The sequence below is a fragment of the Eurypyga helias genome, unplaced genomic scaffold (assembly GCF_000690775.1).
Source record: "Eurypyga helias isolate BGI_N326 unplaced genomic scaffold, ASM69077v1 scaffold7490, whole genome shotgun sequence".
NCBI classification, from domain to species: Eukaryota; Metazoa; Chordata; class Aves; order Eurypygiformes; family Eurypygidae; genus Eurypyga; species Eurypyga helias.
The window spans coordinates 2317-29830 of NW_010226180.1; the positions used below are offsets into that span (position 1 = coordinate 2317).

Sequence of the window (27514 nt, forward strand, 5' to 3'; positions counted from 1 at the left end):
TCTCCGTACAGAAGAGGTTCCATCTCTGTACAGAAGAGGTTGCAGGACCACCCTGATCACCTTCTTTGGGCTTTTTCAGTTCTAGAGAGCTGTTCCTAAACCAGGCTGAGTCGAGTTGCACAAAATATTCAAGCTATTCCTTGCCTGTACCTAAAAGCTCTCGCAGATCCAAACTACTGCATAATGACATTTTCTGTTTTCTCCTCTATTTCATTCCCAATCACCCCACAAATCTTGTTAGCTTTGTGGAATGTCACTAAGTAATGGTCTGGCATTTTCAAGAGAACTACCCAGAATGAAGCCTGAGTGAGAACAGCTAATTTAGAGCCCGTCACAATGTACGTATTTTTAGTGTTGTTTCTCCCCCCCATGCATTACCCTGCAGTCAGCAACATGAATTTTTATCTGCCACTTTATCATGCCGTCACTTGCTATCATGCCATCTTCCTGCCAGTCTTCGCAGCGAGTTCTAACAATGACTATCCTAAATAACTAGATGTCATCACCAATCTCTTTTATTGTACTCTGCCCCTTCTTTTTGGTCATTTAGAAATAGGTTGAACAACCCAGGCCATGCGATGGATTCCTGTTTAACTGCTCTAGTGACTTCTCTCCATTGTGAAAGCTGTATTCCTACTTTCCTGATTGTCTAGTTATTAACCCACAAGAGGCCATCCAATCAAAGAGACTTATGAGCTTCTTTATGAGCTACTGTTAGTGGATCTATTCAAAACCTGTTTGGCAATCGAAACAGTGTAGTTTCAGGATCACCTTATCTACATGTTTGTGGTCTTGCCTGGGAAACGGATAGATCTGTGAGGCATGAATTGCCTCCACAAAAGCTGTATTGACTCTTCATATGCAGCCATCCAACTGTGGCGGACTCTTCAGTGCACCAGTGTGCAGAGAAAGCAGTCCATGAGGAGATGACCAAGCTCCACGGAAGGCTGTCTCCAATGCAGGGCCCTAAGGCGAGTGAGCAGCAGGGGATCCGAGCTGTGCCTTCTGACTTGGTGACAATGCTGGTAGGAGGCTCAGGAGGAGTGGAAATGTGCAGCGTAATATAGACACAGCACAGGAATAATGCTAGCATCACCCCACACCAAGGCACCAGGCTTTCTGACCCACATCCCCTGCAGGGTATGGATGTGTCCTGCACCCAGCTCTACCGTGCTTGCTACTCTGAGGTCTGTCTTACACAAAAGAAAACAACCAGCAATTTGTTGGTATCCCCCCAGGGCTGGCACAGAAGAGCAGCCCAGCCACGAAGGCTAGAGCACAAGGTCTGCAGATGAGCCATGAGCAAAATTCACCATCTGACAGCCTCACATCCCCCTGCTGCAGCGAGCAAGCGCTTACATGGACATGCTGCCCTTAAGAGCCCACGAGGGGAAACACGAGCCAGCCCTCGCTGCTCCTTGGGGCCCACGTTCACAAGATGCCAGCACACAGACCACTCTGTCTTCAATTCAGGGACCCCCCTTCTGCCACCCCGGCCAGATTCATGCCAGCATCAACTACAGTGGGGCCATAAAGATGCCTGTTGCCATTGACAGACCTATCATGGCCTCTCTGTACGCTCAGGTCTTACTGAAAAAAAGTGACAATAATCAAATAGGCTAGAAAGAGGAACCTGCTGCTGGAGTCTCCAGACAGAGCCTGGGAACACACTATCTCCCAGAGAGGGCACAGCAGTGCTGGACTCATCACCCCGCAGGCCTGAGTGACAGGAGTCGCTCAGACTGATGCTGCAGAGGGCACATACAGATACCCTTCCCAGGCCGCTTGCCAGCTCTCCCCATGGCCGGTGCTTGCTGTGCTAAGCTAGAGCCAGGAATTTGCTCCAGCTGAAGACAACTGACTCAGCCCACATCACTGCAAACACCCACTTTCTGGCTCTGCTACTGCCTTCCAAGAAACCCTCCAAAGAGAGATAAATGGAAGAAAAAAGGAAGCCACTATTTTCCTAATGTCTGTTTTCTAAGAAATTCTTGCTCCCAGCATCTGTGATACTGCCTGGGTACGTCTGAGCTGAGTGGGGCCACCACCAACTGCAAACCCCATCATGTGCAATTCGAGGGGACTTCGCTCACTCAACTGAGAGCCCAGCAGAGCCAGGAAGCTTCTCCTCAGCTGAGCAGGAGGCCACCACGTGCTCTGCAAAGCCGCTGCCAGTGCTGGTGGTACTCACAGTACTCGATGCCCAAGACGATGTCTCGGAAGTAGAGCCGAGCCTGCTCCTCGCTGAAGGGCTGGTCACTTGGTACCTCCATGACAGGCCTGTTAGGAAGAGGGAGAGCAACCTAAGTACTTTGGAGAATGGCAGCACACTCCTTGCTGGAGGATGCTCATGTTCTCCAGCACTGAGGGCCAGTCTCCCAAGAGGTTCTGGGTGCTCTAATGCAGGATGGTGGCATAGCCATCCCTTCTGGACCTGCTGTGGCCTAGGTTAGCGAGGTTGGCTGGCAGTGATGGGTGGCTTTGCACAGTCCCTGAGCCAGTATGAGCTACAGAGCCCTCATCAACATCAGGATTAACTGCTGCTGTCTGCCCTAAATAAGGCAAATGGAAAAAGTGTGGGGAAAGAACAAAACTGGATCTGGCCTTGGGTTTCTTGCTAAAGCTTCTCATGGCTGTGAGCACCAGCATCATCAGGAGGTACCAGGCAGCAGCAGGGACAGAGTGCCTGTTGCTGTGCACTGGATGTTGTGCCTGCTGGGGCTCAGTCCTGAAGCAACAGCAGCACACAGCTGGTCTAAACCAAGGCAGAATCTAGACATGAACCACTAACTCAAAGGTTAAGTGGGAATATTTCCAGTGTATTGTGCTAAACTGCTCTGAAAACCTATTTAGCCGCTCAGGGTTCAGCCACCACCAGAACTGAGCCATTCAGCCCTGAACAGCCAAGGTTACCTGGTCAGCTTCTCCTCTCCTTTCCTTTGAATGCTGCCACTCCTGAGAGATGCATAGTATCCTCTAAAAGCCCCTCATCTGCCTGTGCCTGCTGAAAGCTAAGGACAAAGAGACTCTAAGAGCTAGTCAGCAACTTCTGTTCCCCAGCAGATGAATGGCAGGAGCTAAGGACTTCACTGCACTGGGGGCTAATCCTGCTTGTGCTCGGGAGCTTGGCCTTGTGTTTGGACATATACCCACTGACTCAAGTTGGATTGAAGCGAGTGTTCCTGAATCACCGTCCTTGCAAGCCAAACCCTGTCTGAGACTAGCCCATTCCCAAAATCAGGCTCCACAGCTCTTCCCCTCAGCACCCAGCAGCAAATCCTTCCTGCATCATTTCTCTCTTCTCCCTTGATGCCATTTGATCAATGACCTTCATCTCCCATTTGCATTTTCCTGCCACTGCCTTCCCTCCCTCTTCATGCACATTTTTCTGCTGCTGAAACCAGAGAGAAATAAATAATGTGAGCAGCAGGACTGGCAGAGCCACTAATGGAGTCTAATTGCTTTCTGCTTGAGGCAGACAGGCTGTACACTTGGCCGAGCTGCATGTTCCCTGGCCACAGCTGATTACAGGAGCTTTTTGTTTTTCCTCCCCCTCTCCTACAGGATAGTCATCAGCCTGGTCACCAGGGAGACTGGGGAGCCTCTCACCAGCAACTTGCTGGAGCTGACAGCCTGCAAGCGGCTTGTTCATGGGGCCAGAGAAAAAAAAAAACCCTTTGGGAATCTCCCCCATCCTGGGCACAGCTCTCCTGACCTCGCTGTGACTCTGCAGAGCTGTAGAATCAGTGCAGGAGTAGCAAAAAGCAATGAGGAGACTCCCATCACCTTATCACCCTGCTATGGAAAAACATGACAACAAAACAGCCTCCCACAGCACGTTATCGCTAGCGGCAAGAATAAGGCAGCAAGTGGCAAGTACATGCCGCAATGTGGCTGTTACCCTAGCAGAGTACTCCTGTTAAAACCTCTTCTTCCAGGCATCTGATGGGGAATTAGTTCAACTGTATTTCCCGATGAAAGCCTGACACCGGGACATGTCTGCCCAGCCCATTGCTAAGCACCACACTGTTCCAGGCTGTAGCAGTGCAAAGGCTGGGTTCTGCCTCCTCTGACCTTGGTGGCAGAGAGCGGTTTGCCCCACCATACACATCAAACCTCCATTTCACCTAGGAAGCTAATGATGAACACCAAAAATTTAAACCCAAAGGAACCCAAAAGGGCTACTTACCCTTTCCTCAGGAGGTCAAACACTGCAAGAAAAGGAAATCAAACCATGAATGAATCAGAAGAGGGGACTAGGCTTATTCATTTTTTAGCACCTACAAAAACACATCCATTCCCATACCTGCAAAATCAGTTTATATCCACTCACTTCTCTTCCTTCACCCATGACAAGGACACCAGAGGATGCAAAATGAAAATACTCATCTCTTTGGCAAAGACAAATATCCCCACCTCCCGCCAGCTCCACGCAGCAGACAGCGGGTGCTAATTTATCAACCACATTTCTGCCACTCAAGGTGTCAACCCTTGCTGATTTGAGCCCCAACTCACTCAGTACCTTCAGGGAGGGTGTTTGGTGCGATATTTCTGCTGAATTGCTGATACCGAACGAGATGCTGTAAGAACATGCTGCTCCATTTCTGGTGTGTCAATCAGCAGCACAGCTACATGGCTGTCAGAGGTAAACACTCCCTGGCAGGAGTGATTGAAGAGGATTTGTTGGTGTGAGTTGAGGTTTATAAAGCACATGAGTTTGTGTGTCTCATTAGGGGGCTAGTGGCAATGTGTTTTTCTGATCCTGTCTCTGACCTGTTCTGCAAAGGAGAAGGATCTGCCTTTACCTAGTGAGAGAGCTCTTTCCTCACAAATTACTAAGGGATTTCTTGCACATTCCAAAGAAATCTGAGCAGACTGCCCTCCCCAAAGCCCCAGACAGGCCTGCTTACCAGCTGAAGGTACAAAAACATCAAGCCAGCCTGCATTGGCTCATCTTGCTCTCCAGGCCGCAGCTTGTGGCAGCATTTGATTATTAAACCATACTGTACCGTTGCAGGTTACTCACTTTCCATCAGCACCCACCATCCCTTGCTTTCTTCCCAAGGAGCACGCAGAGTGCTCACAGCAGTACTTAACACCAGCAGTAATGAGCAAAGAGCCAACTCCACTTTCTCTAGTTTTGCTTTGTCACGGGGGACACTTTTCCATGGAGAAAGATGCAGTTATCACTTGGCTGGGTCAGCAGCAGGAGGGAGGAAACACACTCGCAGAAGGCTGAGCCCTGAGCTGCACCGAGCACCCACAGCTTCCCCTTGCTGCAGAGGGAACTGCAGAGGCAGGAGCTTGACTGGCCTGCATCGCTCTGCCTCAACTACACACGGGATCCCAGGCACAGCGGAGGGAAGTGAAGAGGTGATGGGGCACAGACAACATGGACACAGCCACTGTTGGCTTCCCAGGGGCCAGCGCAGCCTCCTCACGACCCCCAGTGGGACCAAGAGATTTCTCACTTGTCCTGCTGCTATTGCTGCCACTTCTGGGACTGTTACCTTACTCCACAGGGAGAGCTTGGGGTTTTTCTGGGTTTTTTGGGTTTTTTTTTCCCCTCTTCTGCAGCTTTTTTAACCTCCTTATACATTTATTTTCATTCAACAAAAAGGCTTGCTACCACAACTCTTCCCTTATCTGCATCCCCAGGAGTTCAGGCCTTTAAACAACGGCTTCAGCTGCCCTTCCCCACCACACCGGCTGGCGCCCTACCTTGTGCCACTGGGGCTTCAGCCGAGAGGCAAGAGTGCCCTGTCAAAGGCAAATAGCTTCATTTGCTAGGCAGAGCCTCCTTTCACAGGCAGCGTCAGAAGCATCATTATTTCATGAGAAGCAGGCTTTGAGCCTATCTCATCAGGAAGTGTTCCAGGGAAACAGAGATGTAACAGGGTTAGACATCCCCCTCCTCTGGCCCAGCTCTATTGTCCCTCCTGGCTGTGCCCAAACAGGGTTAGGGCATGGCTGGCACATGCAAGGTTTGGGGGAGAAGATGAAAATACAGGTGGAAATTCCTTGCATAAACGCTCTGTATGGCCTCCCATCTGAGCACCCCACGGCAGGGCCTGGGCTCAGAGGCTGGTATGCTGCTGTCTTAGGAGGTCCCGAGGCTCAAGCAGGGTGCTCAGTGCCCTGCGGGGGTCAGAGGGAGCACACTGAGATGAGACTGCTTTCCAGAGGCACTACCGCTATCCACAGCTGCCTCTGGAGGGACCAACCTCATACCAGGAGGTCAAAAAACCACCCTGTGCCCTTTCTTTCTCTCCCAGCTCCAGGACTGGAACCGACACAGGTTCCAGAGTCGGAGGGCTCTGCCCACCCTTATGCATATCTTTTTAGTGTCCTCATGGCAAGATGTGCACAGCTGTACTAAGACATGAGGCTGCTTCATCCTACTGCAAGGGGCCCTTCACAAGCATTCCATACAAGTTTTCTCCTGGTATCGCCCCCAAACCCTGGTACGTGCTACTTGCATCACTAGGTGTAAGCCCAGATGGTTCCCTTAGCATACATGACTCACTTACCCATGTACAAGTTGTCCTCTGCAGGATCATCAAGGACCTGTAATTGGTAACAGAGAGATAAGGGCAAAGGGGAAAAGAAAAACAGCAAGGGGAAAAAAAAAATGAAATCAAGTAACATTTTACTGCTCCCTGTACCCTTTGCTGAGCTGCAGAGTATTGGGAGTGACTTAGGCTAATATTTAGAGATCCTTGCCAAGAAAGGGGCTTTGAAGGACACAGATTTTCCTGTCTCCAGAAAAACGTGGGCTTCTGCCTCTATTTGGAGAAACAGCCTACCAATAAAGGCACTGTTTGTCCTAACCTGATCTCAGCCACTAATAAAAACAGCACCGAAGCCTTGCACTTGTGCGCCTTCCCAGGCTTGTCTACACACAGGTTTCAGCGGTCAAAGCCTGCTGCAGTTTCCACCAGCACAGCCAGCTGCCTTGGGCACCAGCCCAAGCCCAGGGCAAGCGGGGCAGTTTGTCATGCATAATTGGTATGGTCTTACTTGGAATCACCAGCCTCAATTTCTGAACTACTATTTTAAACCAATTTTGGATGAAGTAGGAACAGTTGAAGAAAAACCCTCCTGCTGCAATACAAATCAGTTTTAGTGTAGTTTAGGGCGGAGAAGCAGCTCACCTCTATCAGCTTAACAATGTTGACATGGTCCAGTTTCTTTAGGATGGCTATTTCCTGATAGACTCTGTCCAGTGGTGCCATGGGTTTTGGCTGCTCTCCAGACGAAGCTTTTGATCCTCTGGGAGGAGGCCGACCTGCAAGTGTGATAACATGGTGAGGAACTCAGTTTTCAGCAGCACCTGGCATGCAGGAGTGAGCAGCCCTTCTGCAGACACCTCCAGCTATTCTGAAAGATCTCATCACCTTCTTATCACTCCAAAGCATTAGTTTCCACCTGGAACTGCTATCTCCAAGCCCCATTCAGACCAGCTCCTCCCAGCTTCCAGTCTGGTCTTTTTGCCAGGTCCCATGGCCCAGCCACTGCAGCCAGGTGCCATCTGAGGGGTAGAAGAGCTGCTGGAAGGAGGGGGTCTACCCTGCCTAACTTCCAGCACTTAATTAGGCTTCATAGATAATGAACATGGAAGAGCCAGCACTTCAAAGACTCAGAAAATCAAAGCCAGGAACCTAATTACTAAGTGCATTGAATTTTTCTGCAGTTGTGCCTGCCCTTTCACCACCCACTGCCTTTTAATGAGCCCCTAACTACTTGGGCAGCTTTCAAATGAGGCCAAGTTCTGCAGTCCTTGCAGACAACATTTCTACAGAGAGATTTGCCTGGCTGAGGACAACAGGCAGACCTCTAAACGTGAGATACCCACGTGGAAATCCATACTGCTTCAAGAGCTTCTTTTTGGAGAGGACTTTCATAGCCTGAAGGAAGAAGAAAAAACAGTGTTAAAACCAACCAAGAGCCAAAGTGCTCACTGCTGTGACCCAGGAGTACGCTGGCACCAGGGACTGGCTCAGGTCTGTTCCTTGACCTAGAGAAGTCTCCTCACTAGTGGTGGCCACAAGAAACACACACGCTGATCCAGGCCTTCCTAAAGGCACTGCCAAGCATTTGTTTCATTCATCTTCTTCCCTCATGAAAAAATAGATGGCTTTGATTTATTTTAAATTGGACAAAGAAAAAGGATCCCAATTTCTGCATCTAGGGCAGGAGCTTGAGGGAAGAGGTGGGTTCCTCCAGCTGCCCTTTGTGTACCTGCTGGTTTGGATGATGCTACGGCCACGCCGCAGGTCAGAGCCACTTCAAGGCTGCTCCACCTTGTATTTTGCTTTGCCAAAGGGTCTAGGAGGCAAAGGAGCTGGAGTGTCACAGCCATACAGCTAACGCCCTTGCAACCTACATCACAGACCTAGAATAGGGCGAAGACACAGCCCTTCCACCAGCTCTGCACTGCCTGGGGCAGCCTTTTGCACCCCCAGACACTATTTTTGCCCTGTAGACCTCTTCCATGGTGCCAGAGCAATACAGAGCACCTGCAGTGTGATCTGTCAGTGTGCACAAGACCATGAACAAGACACTTTGTGGGCATCCGTCCCTGCATCAGCAGCGAAGCCAGCTCTGTGCAAGAGCACAGGGAGGGAAGTGGCTTTTGCCAACTGTTTCCCTCCCTGCTTGTACCCGATTGTATGCTGGCACCGTTGCAAAACCAGGCAGCTGAGGTGTGGGAGGGGGTCAGGATAATTTTTTCTGCCATCCAATTGGCATTAGGATAGTGGCAAAAGGCAATCTGAATTCAATAAACAGTCTCTGCACGTCCATCTGCTCTGTGCGCTAATAACCTTTTTGAGGGCCACTCCAACAGCCCCAAGTGGCCCAGCAGATAAATATTTCATGAGAAACCAGCTCACAGTACCATTTGCTTAGGAAAACAGCCTATGCTCCCAGGAACTGGGATGGTCACTTGCTCCTTCCCCTAGAATAGGTAGTTACTCCTATCAATTAAGCATCCAAATCTGTAATTCACACCGGAGCGACCCCTGTGAAATATAATTAACCAAATACTCCCACGGGACCCAGTCAAATGCCAAGGAATTTTGCATTAATACCACAGAGGCAGGCTCTATGCACACTACCTGTTTTTAACACGTACACCAGGAACAGCTCACCAAAACCATTTCAGCGAGCTCCTTCTTGAGCTGTTTTTCCTGGCAGCGATGCCACCACACGCCCTAGGATCCCCCCCTCCTGTCAGTGCTCCTGCTGCAGCCAGGTTCACGGCTCACTGAAAGGATTGTTATTTCTGGGACTGATCCAGTGAAATCCTCTGGATTTGCACCCGTGTAATTGAGAAGACACACTGTGTTGTTCTCAATCCTGCCTGACAGCTCCCGAGCCAACTGTTGGAAACAACGGTGTTGAGAGACAGACTCCGAAGTGCTTATCCGTCACTTAGCATGGGGCTGCGTCCAATACAGACAATCAAATGATTCACGGTCTGCTGGAAGAGGATCTCAGATGTGAGCAACCACCTCCAAAGATGTCCAGGACCAAGCCTGGAGGACTTCCTACTCTCCCTGCTTTTATCTCTCCATAATGAAAATCTATGGGAAAAAAATCAAAGGAATTGGAACACCTATTTCTCTTTCAACCATCACCAGTCTGGGAGGAGGCGGCTTCCCTTGCTCCAATCCCACCCTTGAGTCCTCCCCGCCTTCTGGCAAGCGGCTTCAGAAAAAGAAGAACTAGAAGATGCAATTTGCTGCTGAAAGCTCCCAAGTTGCATCAACGCTTGGGGAGCGCAGCCTGAGAAACTGAGCCATCCCCACCGGGCATGCCTGCAGCAGGCTAGGCCCTCCTGGGGCAAGCTCCGAGCAGAGGCCGGAGGGAGCAGGGATGTACAGAGAGGAGCAATAGCAAAGACAAGAATTGCTCTCAGGGACAGAAACGGAAGGAACAAGCTACTGCTGTCACCCAAACTCCTTGAAGGATGCGAATGGCGAGATGAGTTGGGGTTACTATATTGCAGATGAGCTGACTAAACCTCCTCTACCGTGATGGAAGAAGCACCAGGACATGCTTACACCAGCTTCAAAGCACCAGTATCCCTTACTACACAAGCGGGGCTGGATCAGAAGAGCAGATCTGTCCCACTGCGCTTTCAAACGCAAACGGGGGACAAAGAGCAAAGGTCACGCAACAGGCCAGAGCCACTTAATTATCACAAGAGCAGAGCACACGGCGGTGAAGCCTCACTCAAATTACAGTGCGAGCTGGCAGGACAAGGCTTCCTCACTGAACTGTAGCTGCATGTAACGGGAGCAATGCAGGGATGTTTCAGCAAACCTCTCCTTCCGGGCTCACATGCGTGGAAGAGCCAAAGACATTTGTACTCAGAGGCAGAGCTAATTACCTAGATAATGCCTTTCTGATAAAGAACCAGCTCAGCTCCAAGCCGAGGGATTTTCCCTTTTCACTGGCAAGCACTGCTTCAGCTTCCTCAGGAAAAGAGGGAGCCTAGAGATTTCCTCCGCACATGCCTTTGTACCCACCTTCCTTCCTACTATTCATGCATGGACATGGGTCTTGGCATTTTCCTTTAAGAGGTAGCGGGAACTGTGTGCTTTCCTTTGATGTATGTTTATTATCTAAGTTTACTGCTCTCCTCCTAGCAATCTGACAGCTGGAAACCACAGGGAAGCCACCCAAAGGAAAGAGGATCCCAGGTTTATGGAGAGGAGGGATGTCTGGGACACAGCAGCTTTCACAACAGCGAGACCTTGAGCCCATATCCTGCTGCTGGTAATGGCAACAGCAAAACGGCCATTAGCTGCCTGTGGGAAGGGTGATAACAGGGTTGAAGCCAAGGGAACTCAGCACCCATCCTTTGTGCTGCTCTCCCAGCACTTCAGATGTCATTCGATTTGCTACCAGGGACTTGCCCTGCAAGGGTAGAGACCTGTGCACAGCCCCCACATGCAGCTCCTAGGGCAGTGGGATGTTGATCAAAGGTCACTTCTAACCACCTAAATCCTCTGCTAGTGTGTGACAGCACCCTGCAGGAATTCTGAGCAGACCAGAGAGCATTTCCAGCCCTTCCTCACCTGTCCTGTCCACCAACATCTCTCGTATCCCTCAGGAAGCTCTGCCAGGACAGAGGAGTGCTACACACTGAGAGGAAATCCTAAACCAGACAGGCTTAGCTGCCATGCCCCTAAAACACTGCTCCGGCATGTGTCACCTTTTGTCCCAGGCATCATTTGTCACATTAGCAGCAGAATGACATCGGCATGCTGTGGCACCCCCGCAGGGATGCCTTCCTGGAGCAGCCACACTTGCCTGTCCCCAGCCATCTCCTGGAGGGTCCTGCTCTCACCCCAATGACCCAGCTCCTCATAACCCCAACAGCATGGGATGTTAAAGGAATCCAGGCACCATTTCCCTCACACACCGGAGCAGCTGGCAGTGGTTCAGTAGCTGTTATGTGATCAAGAGGAGGAGAAACCCAGGAGCTGTGCCTTCCCTTCCCACCTGGATGGCAACCAAAGTGGATCCTCCAGGGACTACAGAGTTCAAGGCTTGTTGCTGGCCACCTTCTCCTCGGCAGCAGCACTTGTTCAGCCAGCTCTTTTCATAAACTTAGAAGGAATTTCTCCCCATCATTGAGAGTTGGTAGAAAACAGCCCACCATGCAAAGGTTGTTAGGTACAAACAGAGGCAGAGAGCACAATCACACACATCTTGTTTCTTAGGAAACCAGATTAAAAAAGAAGTAGAGCGGGAGGGGGAGGAAGAGAAACCCACTGACAACCTACAATGCTATTGCTTTTGTCCAAAAGTAGCATAACAAATGTCTATCATAACCACTTTTCTTTGCAACTGATTTAGAGACTGAAAATGGGAAGGAGACACGACCCAAGGCATCACAGAATCAAATTCCATTGGCACAATGACTCCAAACTAGGTCTCCACCTGGACACGTTTGCCTCTGCGTTTTATTTGCTGCTTTTTCCCAGAGCTTGGCTTTTCTTTTTTCCCCCCAGTCACTGTCAAAGCATCTCCTGCAAACTGAGACACTGAAACCTTCCCAGCTGTAATGGGTTCCTTGGCAGAGCCCTGCGAGTGCTGCTCTTACAGCTTCGCATGTCCCCGCAGCAGCAGGGTCCGAGCACAGGGCAGGGACCTCCGCCCCGGGAGCCAGCTCCGCATCCCAGTGGGCTCTACTCCTTGGAGGGAGCACTGGGTCACATACTTGGCACTGAAAGTTCAATTCCTCGGTCTAATAGATTCCCTGCCTCTGCTGATGTAAGTCAGCACACTTTCGCAGTCCTGCACAGCACTGTGCTTGTTCACAGCAATGAAGGATAAAGCTCTTGGAAGCACTCTCCCATCTTTAATGGGAGAGTGCTAAAAAACCCACAAAGTAAATACAAGCCATCTACATTTTTCCCCAAATCTAATGATCAGCTTTTTTTCTTGAGAGTTTTTCCTAATTCTAGGCCAGATCCCAAACTCATGAAAGCAACAGACATCTTTCCTTTTGCTTTGACAGGAGCTAGATTCAGCTCCTGGTACCTGTAAACTGCCTTTTCAAAGACAGCCAGCAAAGGGCCCCATGCCTCAACATGAATCAGGAGCCCCACTCTGAATTACACTCCACAATAAAAATGTTCTGATTTCTTTGAAGTTTTGCTCCTTTTTATTGCAGCACACTAGTTTAAAGAAAGTAAAGCAGGCAGCAACGTCCTGGCCTCATGCTAAACACTACACAGAGGAGCTGGTTATTAGGGGCAGCTCACTAAAGGCCAATCAAGGGCCCATTTCCTCCAATTATCTCTTACTGCTTTTCACCATGGACAAAACCAACTCTCCAGAGCTAAACTGGGGGATAAATAACACACAGAAGAGGCCATCCCCAGTTATCAGAATCACAACTGCTTCTACTAACTGCTATTGCTGTCACATGAGGTATCCCCCCACCCCAAGGGATGGGGGTGCATTGCTGCAACACCACCATGGACGGGAACGATGAGCAAAGCAGTGTGGATGTCATCTCACTACTGGGAGAGGACGTGGGTCAGACCCACTGGGAGGCTTGGGGAGCTAAGCAACCATTAGCCAGTTACACAACTGGCTACTATTTGTCTAAAGTTTTAAAAAGTCTGCCCACTCCTGGGCTGTTTTGACATCTTGGAAAAGTGAGGGTCTCTCCATCATGGCTTGCCCTCCTGGAAAACACAAGCACGAGCACCTGGAAGGATTAGAGGTTACAGCCTGTCTGCACGGGACTGCAGCTGGGGAAGGGGGAAGCTCCCAGTGCCCAGCAGGATAGCATGATGCACTTTAGCATCCCAGCCTTTCGGCAGCGCAGCCATCTCCCCTCTCCCGTATGCTGACATCCACTGCCATGATGCACAGGCCAACACTGCCAACTCTCTCGCTCTGGTCCCATCTCTCCATCTGCCATAGTACTCCAAACACCTCCCAGGATCACCGTCAGCTGGCTGAGATCCGGTTCAGGCCCTGCCTCAGGTTTTGAACAGGAAGACTGGGGCAAATCAAAGAGCGTGTCCCTGCCATGCTGGTGGTAAGGGCATCTGCACGCCCTGTCCCTCTCTGGGCAGCGAGGCTGAAGCACTGCCCAGGCATGGAGCCGCTCTCAGGCTGCCATAGCTTTAAAGTGTTCACTTAGATTAGAAAAAGAAATGGAGATTAAGTGGGGATTAACTAACACACACCAGGCTAACCTGGACACAAGCTTTCACTTCTGGCTTTGATCTACCAGCTAAATCTATGTCCACGGCATTAATCTACATCCAAAACACAGACAGGAACGCAGCAGGCGACGCTAACCTGAACCCAGCTCTCTCCTGCCGAGCTGACAACTGCCCTGCTCGCCCTGGGCAGCCTGCAGCACAGCACCGGGATTCCCAGGACAAAAGGGCAGTGCCAAAACGTAAAGGTTACAATTTTCAAAGCAAAACCACTTTCAGCTGGAAATAAACAGGGTGTGATGCATTCCCATTCTCCCACTGGTCCTGGCCCTGCCTATGCCGTGGGGCAGATAGATCAGAGAAGCCACGGCTGGCACCGTCGCTCTCTGCAGAACAAGCTGTCCTGCTGTAGGGCAAGGAGGGAGGGCTCAGAGGGCAGCGGAGAAAGGGAGCCATCGGAAACAGCAACGCTCCGGTGCGGTGGGTGAGTCAGCTTGGAAAGGGCAGGAGATGGAAAGAATTGTGGTTCCTTTGCTGGGCCAGCTTCAGGGTATCTTGTCCAGATATTTGTCTCATCTCTTCCATCCTTCATTTCAAGACATTTCTCCCACAATTTCATGCCTGCTGGAAGTGCAGAAAGGCTAACGAATACTAAAAGGCCTGCAATTCCCACCCAGCCCCTCCAACCTAATACATCACTTGTAAATCCAATAGCCAGAGAGGAAAAGGTAGCTGGGGACTAGCAGAGAATTAGAATCCTTTACATCTCCATGGCATATTCTTATTCCCCTTTGTACCAAGACCAACAGCTCCGTGCGCTGGGACAGGGAGCGAGCAGCACATGAGCCCGTCTGGGTGCTCTGACGGGCCCGTTTTCACCCATGTGAGGCCACTCCATTGCAGCAGTGAAAGCAGGACTCCTCTCACCAAACGCAGTACGGAGCAGCGGCTGAAGCGCAGGGCTGCATCGAGGGCAGCAGGGTTCGGGTTCAATGGCACTGCAACCACCCAGCTCTGCTCGGCAGATGCCTGCCCTGGGATCCACCAGGAACTGTGGAAAGCAGTTTCCTCAAGCCTTCAGGCACCGTACCGCCACGCACAGCCAGGCAGTTTGCCTTTTGCCAGCTCTCCGCCTCCTGCTCTCAGCCTGAATAAAACGTGCCACAGGCAAGCCCAGGGACGTGAGAGCGTCTGCGGGCAGATTTTGCAGGAATCCCTGCTGGGACGGTTAGGATTCACCTGTCTCTGAAAGGGGAGGGACAGAGAAGGAGCCTTCAGCAGCCTTTTTGAATCTGAAACCCTTCAACTCTGGCTCCAGCTCTGCAAAGGATTTAAAAGCCAAGGTTTGCCTTCTGCCCTGCACCCTACACCTCAGGATCCGACAGCGACGTCCGCTCGGTGTACAGGGAGGCAGCCCGCAAGGGGATAAGGCACAGGGGAGCCAGGCAGTGCCCAGCTGGGCCACGCTGCTCAGCATCTTTCTGATAAACGCCCCCGTTTCCTTACAAAACACGCCTGCTCGTTCCAGGCTGATCTTCCAACGCGCAGCAGGTGCTGAATGCCACCACCCACACGCCTCTAATTTCAGGTGACCTGCTTCATAGCTTGAAAATGTCAAGACAAATCAGTGATACATTTGTGCAGCCTAGCTCTGCCATCCCCGCCTGTTACATAAGGCAGCCCACCTGGCTTCCCTCTGGTTCGCATCGCACGGGAGCAGGCGTGCAGGCAGCAGCTCCATGGCCAGCAGAGAGGTTCAACTCCTTGCACACTACCCACATCAGAAATCACAGGCTAAAAGCAGGAAGGCAGAGAAGACCTAGCTCATAGTGGGGCAAAGGGGAACGAGGCACAGCAGCAGTGAGGAGCGTAGGAGAGAGACACTTACGTAATACTTGTCATCGTTCTCATTGTAGGCCAGTTTCACAACACCGTAGGAACCCTAAAAATAAACATAAATTGCACAGTCAGTTCAGCAGCTTCACCTTTTTTCCTTGCTGCTCAAGGCTGGTAGACTGTAGCCTGACACAGGGAGAAAAAAAAACCTTCAAGGCCCCACGCCATGCCTACCCCGAGCGAGGTCTGCAGGTGATGTGACCCCACAGCTCTGTTGGAGTCACAGGACATTGAGGATTTAACAGCGTCTGGAGGAGTTGAGTGTTAGAGTGTTAGCCCATCACCCCCTGCCCTGAGCCAAAGCCCCTGTGTCTGTCTTAACTCAGATGTGGGTGGGGAGCAGAGAGAATTTTCAAGCTTGCTTTTTTTTTTTTTTTGGTGCAGGTTTGGCAATTCTGCATGAACACCTTTCCCGGTAATTGTGCACAAGAACATGTTCAGCACAAAACCTCTCCATCTCGATAGCAAATGGACTTCAGTGGGGACCAGCTGCTTGCTTTCCACCAAGCACATATTGCCCAGGCAGATGCAGACCTGGATTGCTGCTGTATCCACAGCTCCAATGACAGCCTGAAGCCAAACTCCATCCAAAACACTGTTTTCTCACAGTTCTGTGTCAACACTATACATTTATACAAGTGAAACATGCCACCATGGCTAAGTATCATCCCTGACAGATGCCTGTTGCATAAATGAGTGGGATGGCCTTCAAAACATCTCTCTGGACTTCACTGAGAGCTGGAATCAGGGTCCTGGTCTCAGAGGAGACTGACAAGCCATCTGGCTGATCCAGAAGCACAGCAGGTCCAGCAGACCTCCTACCAATCTCAGAGTGCCTTCACTGTGACCCACAGGGAAGGAGGTGGCAGGGGCAAATCTATGAGAAAGATGGCCTCACCCTCTCCTTAAATCATAGTTAAGCCAATGGCAAAAGCCATAAGTGTGTCTGAAGCCGTGCGTGTTTCAGACGACATCAGCTGTACCACCAGCAGTGGTATCTCCAGCCATACACCCTGACTGCCAGCAGTCAAATGCAAAGCCCACTCAGGTAAGGGTGCCTCCTCCCACGCCCTGAGGCCTCTCGCTTTGGAGAGGAGTTTGGGCTAATGAAACTTTTGGGGAAGGACTCTGCAGCTCAGGGTACAGCCCTTTCTGACTGCAGTGTTTCGACTGCAAAGGCAGGTACAGCTTCCAGACAGCACCGTCACTCGTGGACCCATCTGCAACGGTGGCAGATGTCCAAATGTGCAGGTGGCTGAACTGTTTGGCAGCCCAGACCTCTAAATAACGTTGGAGGAATCTCTTCTGAATCATTCTGCAGCTTTTAAACGTGGACTAGAATTAAACTCGCATCTCATTCACGGGCATAAAAACTTACACTAGTCCTGATGGGGACCAAACACCTGCCCTGATCTTTTTTAGGTTTTCTTTCCTTGTTGGGCTGTATTAATGCAAAGGCTCTTAGCACTACATTTGGCAAGCAAACACGTTGGACGAGAGCCAGCTTAACCACCTTCAGAGGGAAGGAAAATAAATTTAGATTTCAGGGGAAGCAGCTCCGCTTTGACCTTGAACAAAACTTGCTCAAACTAATAAGGAAAAAAAAAAACCCACAAACAAACAACCAACCCCAAACACATACAAGTTGCAGGGAGTCTTGGGGTGGCACAGTCTTTCCACTCATACTTGTGTGCGTGCATGCAGGTCGCTTGTGACAAACCCAAGCTCCAGTAACGTACCTTGCCTATTTCGCTCTGCAGCTTGTATTGGTTCAACTGCACACAGTCCTGCAGATCAGAAGGAGAACATAATGAGAGTGTTGGTAAAAGGAAATGACTGAGCTTGAACCAGCATCAAGCAGAGGCAGAATGTTGAATAATGGAAGACAAAATCCTATTTAAACAGGTATACATTACACTATTAAGCACTGCAATTTTTTTTGACAGCCCAAAAGAAAGCAATTATGGGTTGAATTCTGACTCTGACTGTGCTGGTGTAATGCCAGAGACCCCTCCATCCTGATTCCCCAGCATCACTACAGGTTCAGCCTGGTGAGACTGACAGCAGCCCCAAAGCCACTTTACATTAACCATCTACATTGGACTGTTCAACACCAAGGAGAAAAACACCCGTCCCCGGCTCAGGGGGGTCTCATGGGCTGGCAGCTCCCACCTCCCAGCACCCACGCCAGCCCCAGGGTTGCAGTGTGAGCACACACCCTTCCCAACATGAGCCTGGCAAAGACAGGGACCCTCTGTGGGCCACACACCAAGGCTGGGGCTGCACCCAGGGGAAGCATCATCTGGATCACAGGCTGCTCCCTGAGGAGGGCACACAGAGCCGAGCACCTTTGCAGTGCAACACAAACAACAGAATCCCTTCAGCTAACGCAGTATTTGCCAAAATAAATCACCCCAAAGCAGGCCTGATCTCTTTTGCAAGCTACCCAGCGCTGATATCCCGAGGGCTGGAAGGGTGGTGGGTGCAGACCCCCAGCAAGCTGTGACAAGGGTGTAATGATGGGATGCTGAGCTACTTGACAGACTGGGAACCATGTGGGGAGTGATGGTGGCCCCAGGTGTCAACTGCTGGAGCCGAGGCAGAACAGAGGAGCCACGCACTCACCAGATTCCAGGTCCACCACTTCCTTAAGTACTGTACTACCTAACAGAAAACTTTCACAGCAGCAGCAAAACCTCCACGACTGCATTTCACTTGGAGCCAACCCCTCCACCCTCGCTAATTACAAGCGGCAAACCCCAGATGCCGCAGAGCCCGAGGGACCCGAGACCACGGGCGCAGGGTGAGCACCATGCAGTGTCCGCACCAAGCTCTCCCTGGGGCTGCCCGGGAGCACCCAGGGGTCCTGCCCGGCTCAGCCACTGCCACGGAGTCTGCAGAAGGACAGCACACACCTCGCTCCAAAGCTCCTGGCAAAGTCAGAGTGCTCCTGTGGCAATCTCCGCAGCGCCAGCACTGGGGAGGGTGATCTCCAGTGGCTTTTGCTTTGGTCCTTGCAAGACACAGCCCTTAATGCCTTACAGCGGAGGGGACAGCCCTAAACTCGATGGGGTGCGGGAAAGGGGGAGCTTCCAACCACAACACATGGTGTGGGATGGGCCTTAGGTGGGATACACTTCCCCAAGGAGCATTTAAAACATGGTATTCCTCCCTGAGGTTGCCAAGCAGTACAGCAGGCTGGAAATCTGCTTCCAACGTCTGCACCAGGCACTTCTTTGGGAACAAAGCTGATAGAAATATGCAGGCAGGTAGATTGGCCTTCCCGTAAACTCCAAAATAGCCCCACAATCTACAGAAGCAGTGCCAGAGGCTTTCAGTCTGTTTGTAAGAACAGGGGGTGGAACGGTCCCGTCCCCATGCAGCATCCTCACTGAAAGCAATACTCCTCTGCCTCTCGGGATGCATTAGAGCACGGATGCAGTACATGATAATTTTGACTCTTCCCCATCACCACCTAAAAACCACTCCTAACGCAAGAGATCATCACAGTGAAGGAGAATAAAGGAATGGGGAACTGATGACTTCTTAAGCTGTCTAACAGTGGCTTGTCAGAAGTACAAGGAATGATTTGAATATTGATCTTGTTTCCAGTGAAGGAAGATTTTTCCACCAGCCTGACAGAAAGAGCAACCTTTGAGTAATAGGGCCATAGAAATGTATTAACTCTGCTGGTAGCAAAGCACATATCTTTCCAACGGCAAAAACCAATCCATCAGAACTAGGAGTAACAGGAGGAGAGACCATGACCCAGCAAAAGCTACAAGGTAAAGCACAAGACCACAGAGATATGTGGAAAAGAGAAATCCCACTGAATTCTGTAGAAAGGACTCGCCTCCCCAGAGGCGAGGGAGCACACAGCAACCCTGGGTACAGACACTGGAGGATAAATTCCCCTCAAACCCCTGTGTCAGCAGATTTGCTTCCCAGCCCGAGGCTGTGCTTTATCGTGGCGATTTTCACAAATTATGCAGGAGCAGTTTTCTGCGGATGTCTCCTGCCGTGGGTTTCCCCCTGCTCAGGTTTGCACCCTTCGCCTTGTCCTGTGCAAAGCTGCAGTGCTGCAGGGATGGGGAAGTACCCACCACAGTGTCCAAGACAGGCAGGAAAAGCAGCCCCCCTACCCCGAGGAAGCCTCCAACCACCTGAGGATCTCCTGCTCTTCAAACCAGCAAGCTTGCAATGACCAGGTCCTGTTATCAGGCTCCTCCCCCGAGCAGGGATTACTTGTAGGAGTAAATACAGCCTTTTACTTGCAGCCATGTACTCTTTGGGCTGCACTCAGTACCTTGTTTCAAGCCAAGGTGGCATCCCTAAAGCAGCAAGTTCAGTGCTTCTTCTTGCCGACGCGCTGCCGTGGAAGCCACGGCGGGATTTTTTCCCTCCTTCCCAAGAAAACAGGGCCTTTTGTGTGGGATGTAGTCCATGCAGCTGGGCGAACGCCCTTACACAGCATTTAGTGCAACTATGCCTTGTCCCTGCGTGTGAGGCACCAAATCCTTTGACTCGACCCCCTTCCCAGCAGCCCTCTTACCTCTGGCTAGAAGCTACCCCTCTGTCCCGCAGCAGGCCGACCGCCTGAAGCCTCTGAGTTTACACTCGCTGTTGCCGCATCCCACCTGATCTCCCCTCCATCGCTCTCCACTCAGTTCATTACTGGTGAGAAGCACTATCACCTTGCCCCTATGATGCTTCGAGCACTTGAGCTGAACACAGCAAAAATCAAACCAGATTATAGGTGCTTCCTACCTTTTTTTTTTCCCCTTGCGGAAAGGCCATCATTCACAGCCCAAGCGCCTCCTGCCACGTGTTGCTGCAGACTGGCACGGCTGTTAAGTTTGGTTCTCCTGCAGGAAGTGGGATAATTGTACTACTCCTTTATCAGAGAGAAACACCTCTCTCTGGGCCAAGTGTTTCTTAAAGATAACGTTGTACAATCCTCTTGATTTCATCACGCCAATGTATTTGCAAGTGCTGATAAATACGAACACAGCAAAAACCCTAATGAGATCCTTTAATGAAAAGCTGTCAGCAAATTAGGCTGCTGTGGTCCTCCAAGCATGCAATTATTGTTCCACCTTAAAAAACAAGATGCCCCATTTGTTAACATGTCCAAGGTATTGCTCAGGAGAGGGAAGGGGGAATCAATGCCACAGAAAACAAAAATTGATCAAAATTCATGAAGTGCAGCGAAGTGCAGAGTCCAGGCCCAATTCCATAAATCCACTGCTGCCACCGTTTGAGAGGAACCCTGAGGAACTGAGAAATTTGCTGACCGAGGGGGGCATGGGGATGGGAAGGAAGAACCTGAGCTGGTTTCCGAAGTAAGACATTTCCAAAAACAATCAGACTGCCTACATACATACACAATATATTGCCCTCTCAATGAAGCCAAATTCACCAATCTGAAAAGAATTCTAAGTTTCAGCAATTCAGAGATACACTTTAAAGAGAAGCATGGAAAAGAAAATTGGGAACCAAAAGCCAGTAATGAAGACAACATTGGTATAAACTCATCCTGTCTGGAAAGGAAGTGGAAGCAGTTCTAAAACCAGACAAAATGAAAATACAAGCCAGAATAGGGCATTAGTGGCAGCAATGAAGACAAATTAGAAAGTTGTCCAGGGACAGAAAAGGACACACAGGAAGCCCAGAGCTCATGGATGTAAGAAAAATAAACAGATTTTTAAACATCCAAAGCCCAGTGCCAAACTGGAAGCCCCTCAGGACTGGCTGCTGGCAGGAGCACTGGCCACGGCTGGGCAGAAAGTGCAAGGCAGAGGCTCAGCACTGCTGGCTGGGCTCACCCACCCCAGGCCCTGAAGCTGGATGTGGGAGCCTGAGCACCTGCTGTGGTCCTGGGGTATCGCTGGGAGAGCAGCTAGAAGAATAAAAGTGGCTGGGACCAGTGGGACAAGGGCAGCCCTTTTCCAGCCCCGAAGCTGGATGTGGGAGCCCGAGTACCTGCTGCGGCCCTGGGGTATCGCTGGGAGAGTGGCTGGAAGAATAAAAGGGGCTGGGACCAGTAGGACAAGGGCAGCCCTTTTCCAGCCCCTCTGCAACTGCAGCTTTGGGCTTTCTCCTCCTCAAATCATGGCCCGTAGCCAAATTGGGAAGGTATCTTTATTTAAAGGTTAATTAATCCAAGGAAAAGAAATTAGCAATGCCTGCGGGGGATTCTTCTTTGAAGAAATGTTTTCCAAGTATCTTTGATCTTTTCAAGAGAGCTCTAGTTTGAGCACCACAGTAGTATCTCCCGGAGAAATGACTCTGGGGGACTCGTGGGGCTGGAAGAGGAAGCTCTCCAGCCCATGCTGCAAGGGAGCTTGGCCCTTGCTGCTGCCCTGGCCACACCTGGGTTTACCTTTGTGCACAGCAAGGAAATCAGGACCTCAAGAAGAAAACCAGGCAGCTCCCAGAGACTGGAGGAGCGGGAGACCCAGATCAGCCCAGCACCGAAGCACTGCCTCTCACAGCTCTTCACACCAGTTGGCCAAACAGGCAGCAGGCCTATGATAAAGATTTAGAAAGCCAAGGAAAGAAAGGACAAAGCAGCCATTTATTTTCCATGTCTCTGGGATAAGCCATGGACATGAAGCGTAGGAAAATTCCCTTTGTCAGCTCATCCTTCTCCCTCCGAGGAGGGAGAACTCACTGGCCTGACTCATCCTCTCCACTGATGCTAAAGCACACATGGCCACAGCCCACGGCCATGACGTGGGGGACTGCCCAGGCAGCAGGGAGCTGCAACAATCTACTCCTGATCCCTGAGAGTGGAGAGACCACGCAGACACCAGGGCTAGAAGAACCAGGATACCAGGGAGTGGATGGATGCAGGGAGAGAAAGGGACCGTTTGAAAGAAAGGACAATTCAGCCAGAAGTGACTGTATATATAAAGCAATAAACACTGCTGGCAGGTCTGGGGAGAAAGCCTGGAAAAAGACATCTTCTATTCTTCTTCTAGCCACTCTCCAAATAAGAGATTTCTTTGCTACCTCAAAAGTTTGGTTTGGGATGGTAGAATAAAAAAACCCCAGCACTGCATTTTCAAATGCCACTTTCCAACAAGCAGCACCTCTACCCTTTCAGAGACACAAACTTCGCCATTTTAGGTGGGACGAGCTCTGTCAGACAACGACAAGATGCCCATCAGTCTGCACCAACATCTTCAAAGGCTCTCCCCCGGCACATAACAGCACCAGAGCATCATCTGCACAGCAAAGCAGAAGCTGCTTTTAGCAGCCCCAGGAAAACCCTCTCCTTGTGCAATGCTGTCAACACTGAGCAGGAGCCAGGAACGTCACACCAACAGAGGCAATGTGGGCCAGCGACCTAAACTCTGGGGCCTGCACCTCTGCTCTGCAGTTATGTACCCTTAGTAGCTTCAGCTTAATCACTTCTTTGCCACAGCTAAAGGCAAAGCCATCCCTTGTTAGAGTGAAGCACTGATGGGCAGCCAAGGCAGCAGAAATCCCACCAGCCCAGCGGGCACTCCTACCAGAGAAGGCAGTGCTGAAAGGACCTTCCAGGCCACAGTCCATGAATCATCTAAGAAAGGAGGGGAACAAGCAGGATTTTTTTTTTTTAAATTACAGACCAATTTTAATAGAGATAGGGCAGATCAGGTTAATTAAGTACACAGTAACGCTGTCAGGAGAGCAGAACAGGTTACTTCTCTTGCAGAGTTAATATTGCAGATCCAGACTTGTCAGCAGCAGCTGCAAGACATCAGCATCTGCCAACTCTCTGTCCCAGGGAAATTGGTGTCTCTGCTGGGTTGATTGGGAACTGCCCCTGCTGCAGCCCTGCCAGCCCAGGACCTGCCATCTTCCTAAATACCAAACCCAAGAAACCCTGCTGAGAAGGCAGGCATCTGCAGCATGGCTCCTGGGGACGAGACAGCCCAGCTCCCTGCTCGCTCGCAGCGCTGGATGAATCCTCCTGCAGTGTCATGGGGCCAGCTTCAGCACTCAGTTCTCTGATCCCTGAATAGAAGTTTTCCTCCCAGCCTGTGAACAAGTATTAAACCAGCATCAAAAAGCTCAGCAGTGTCTCTCTAACTGAACACATGGTTCTTCCATAATTCAGCAGAGAACTCACCTCTGCTGCACCCCCATAACCAGTCTCCCCATAGCTCACCTCTCCCTTATTTCTCCAGGCCAGTCGAGGCTACAGAACCGCTGACAGCAAGGCAGTGAGCTGCTACTCCTGCCATCACTGGAGAGGGAGAGCAGATCCAACCCTAGATGGCTATCGGCAGAACGCAGGAAATTTTGACACGCAGCTCTGCCATCCATCTCTGCTCCTGATGGATGGCACCCCCACGTGTGCCACTGATAAAGTCCGAACGCTCACCAACTTCATTTCTGCACAGACTGTAACTCGCCTGGACAGTGGCCACAAGCCACGCAATGGATGTCCTGCCACCTGGAAGGCACTGACAGATGATGATGGATACTCGGTGCAGGGAGAAAGGGGCAACTCCAAAATGGCTCAAAGCAGGTGAGAGACATGGACTCGAGTACAAACGTGCAGCTTGCCTAGAACACGATGTGTCAAAAGAGTCATTTGCAGGGAGACCGGGGCAATGCTGTGACCGGTGAGCTGGATCTTGTCAGTGACCTAGCAGCCTCCTTGCTCACTGAAGGGCTCTGTATCAAGATGATTAACAGAAAACACAACAGCAGCTGCTGCTGAGTACACCACGATTGTATTTCTCATCACAGGGTTGTTTTATTCCCCATAGGACCAGAAGCCTCAACATGGAGCCTCCGTAACTTAGAAGCCCTGTCCCACCTCCTGGCACTGGTCAGTCTTCCCTGTCCATGTGGAAGGCTCTGCTATTGCTCACAGCAACCGTACTGAGCAAATGCATGCAGCAACAGAAGATCTGCTCTCCATTTATCTCCGAGTTCCCCGCTGTATCCGTTAGCTGTACAGCTCAGCTTTGGACTGTCAGTGCCTCTCACACAAGACCCCGCAACAACCACTTCGCAGCAACCGGTAGGTCACCTGCAGGACACTGGGCTGCGCACAGGCTGCACGCTCGCCTTGCTGTCACACACCCAACACGTTTCTCATTATTCAGTGGCCAGCCCAAACTTCATTCCATAAACAAGCATGCATCTTCCTAGTCCTTTTGCTGCTCCTCATAGGATACAGACACTGTCCCTATAAGCTGGGAAGATGAAGCACAGCTCCCAGGAGCACCCCACCTCCAAATGCGCACAGCTCTCTCCTGGGCTCCCATCCCCCTCCTACCACAGTGATTCTCCATTAATATGAATGATGCTTTCTGATGAGCACGGCTTTGTTAAGCATCTAGGCTGCACCAGAGCAGGGCTCTAAATAGTTGTATCAAAACGACCATTAAAAACTCAGGACTACGTAAAGGGTTGCTGCAGGAGCAGGGGAATGCTGCGATCCTCATCTGCATTTCAAGCCAAGCATTTCCTACCCCAAGGCAATAACGATGGCTCCCCAGGATGCAGATGCTGTGCAAGTGGATGGACTATTTTGAATTTTCTTGCAGATGGGAATGTGCTAGTCATACTCGACTGCAGTTACTTTGAAACAGATTTCAGACAAGCCTCACTCCTGGCACAGCCAAAGTACTGCAGGATGGGAGAGCTGGCACACAAGTCACGTCCGCTTCCAAGAACCGGCTCCTCTCCCCCCCGGTCTCCCTTATTACGTAGGGCTGCTGTCAAAGCAGCTGCAATCTCTGCAGCGCACCTTCTGCAGATATCCTCTTATCAGCCAGGGGTGCCACGGCCCATCTCAGCTAACGTGACTTCCAAAACTTCCAGAGAACAACGGCTTATTTGCCTGTGCACAGCACCCATCCTCTCAGATATGCAAGGGGAAAACACCCACTTTTCAGGGGGGAAACACTAAGCCACGTAGCTGTTAGGCTCCAGCTCACCTGAAGCCAACACTAGAAAAAGTCTAAACTCCAGTGTTTTGGTCCATTATGACACAGGGACCACAATGGGATTTCAGCATCACGGTCGGGAGTGCCACAGTGCAACATATTGTCGCAGTGGCACTGGCAGAGCCATGTTCAGCAACACGTTCCCCGTTGGACGGGGTGAGGAAGAGTCCGATGGACACTGGTCCCAAACCCCCAGCTGCTCTCTGCCTGGCTTCAGTGCCTGCACACAGCGGCGGAGGCGAGTTCACCGGGTGAGAGCCTCAGGGAAATGGCAAGGCAAGGGAAACTTGGGGTTTCGTCCTCCACAAAGAGCAGATAAAAATCTCAAGAAACACACAGCCTGGGCTTCAGGGATAATTCACATATGAGCGTTTTTTCCCAAACTAGATGCCAGCCCTGCAGAGATCATGTCCCCTCTCCAGTACTCCAGACAGCCCATTCCCTATTTAAAAATCCCTCCCCAGCCAGTAGCATTTTACAGAGCATTTTGCTTCCACAACCACCCATCTGCACCACCTCCATCATGCCTGGCTTTCAAAGAAAGCCCTGCTGAAGCCTCACTTTGATCGGCAGGTCCCTTTCTCACAGGCACTGCTGCAGGTTCAGTATCTTCGGTGCAACGCCAGGCAGTGTGGTGTTGCAGCCCCTCTCTCTGCTCCCCGTGACAGCAGGTGATAGCATGCATGCCAGTGGGAAAGGCTGGAAAGGAAAGCTGCAGATGCCTTCCTCCTTGTCCTTCCCTGGAACAGCAGAAGGGGACGGGTTTCCCCATCCGGTACAACACAGGGAACTTCAACCAGCAGGCACTTCCATCAGTACACTTGACTACAGCGTGCTACACCTCTGGGAGAGGTCTGAGCCCAGATCCAGTACCAGGAGAGCAGCTGGACAAGTAGGAATGACCACAGACAGCCAGAGACACTCCTGTGAAGGAGAGGGGGAGTCACGGCCCTCTGTTACCACCGCTGTTACAAATGCTTTCAAGACAGAGGAAAATCCTGACATAAGTATGAAACACCAGTGCATTTAAGCTCTTTATAAAATTAAATCATGCCTTCAATAATGGCAAAACACAATAGGAGATACATAATCTCCAGAAGCTTAAAACCATAAAATACCAGCAGCAAAGCTGCTGTGACTGATAAACTCCCGAAGGGCACGTACAGCAGGGACATGAGAGCAAAGCCGTGCACAGCCCGAGAGCCCTTCTGCATGCTACCACTAAGCAGCAGCGGTCACAGCTCCTCCACAGGACTACCCCAGGCAGGTGAGGGCTGAAGCAGGCAGTGTCAGGACCAGGGCTACACCCAGAAGAGATCTGGGCGATGGAATCAAAGGTGTTCAGCCATTCCAAGCTAATACAATCCCTGGTTTCAAGGATGGGTTTTTTCCCCTTAGGAGAAACAGTGCTTTCAGATCTACTACTCGAAAAGACTGAAGTTAAGAAAGACTACCAGTTAAGAAAGACTTACCTTACCTTGACACCACAACTACAGAGGAGAACATGCCTACCTCAGAATCTGATATGGAGACCCGATTGGACTCTATCGTTGGCCTCCTCATTATACGTGGTGATGGCCCTGTGGCATAAGGACCGTAACCTGGCGTGTTGCTAGAAGCCAAATAACCTCCTGATGATCTTTCCTGAAGAGACCACTTCCTACTTGATAGGACAGGTCTAGTGAGAGGTCTCTTGGGAACATGCCTCCAGTGAGCATCTTCTGACCGTTGGGAAGGCAGAAATTCATTCATTCCTGTGTCACTGTTGACTCCATTTCTTTGGATGTCTTTTATGTTATCAGAAAAGACTGTGTCATTTTCTTCAGCATTGCCTTCACCATTTTGGTCATTTCTGTCTGGGCCAACAGCCACATCTATGGCTGCTACCCGCTCTGCCAGTTCAGTCTGCGTGTCTTTGCAGCACGTGTCCATGCCTCCATCCACGGCGTTTGTTGGAGAGTCCCCCAT

At 50.8% G+C, this 27514-nt stretch overlaps 1 protein-coding gene across 1 annotated transcript; it reads right to left on the reverse strand.

Annotated features, from left to right (window-relative positions):
- Positions 1-2191: 2191 nt before the first annotated feature.
- Positions 2192-27514, reverse strand: LOC104509842 (calcium/calmodulin-dependent protein kinase kinase 1-like; the record flags this gene model as incomplete). Its single annotated transcript, XM_010151913.1, has 8 exons — positions 27059-27514; positions 17333-17380; positions 15586-15639; positions 7856-7907; positions 7155-7288; positions 6531-6567; positions 4190-4211; positions 2192-2280 (listed from the first exon to the last, which is right to left on the reverse strand). Coding segments are annotated over exons 1-8 (892 nt in total), but the record flags the coding sequence as incomplete, so codon positions are not given.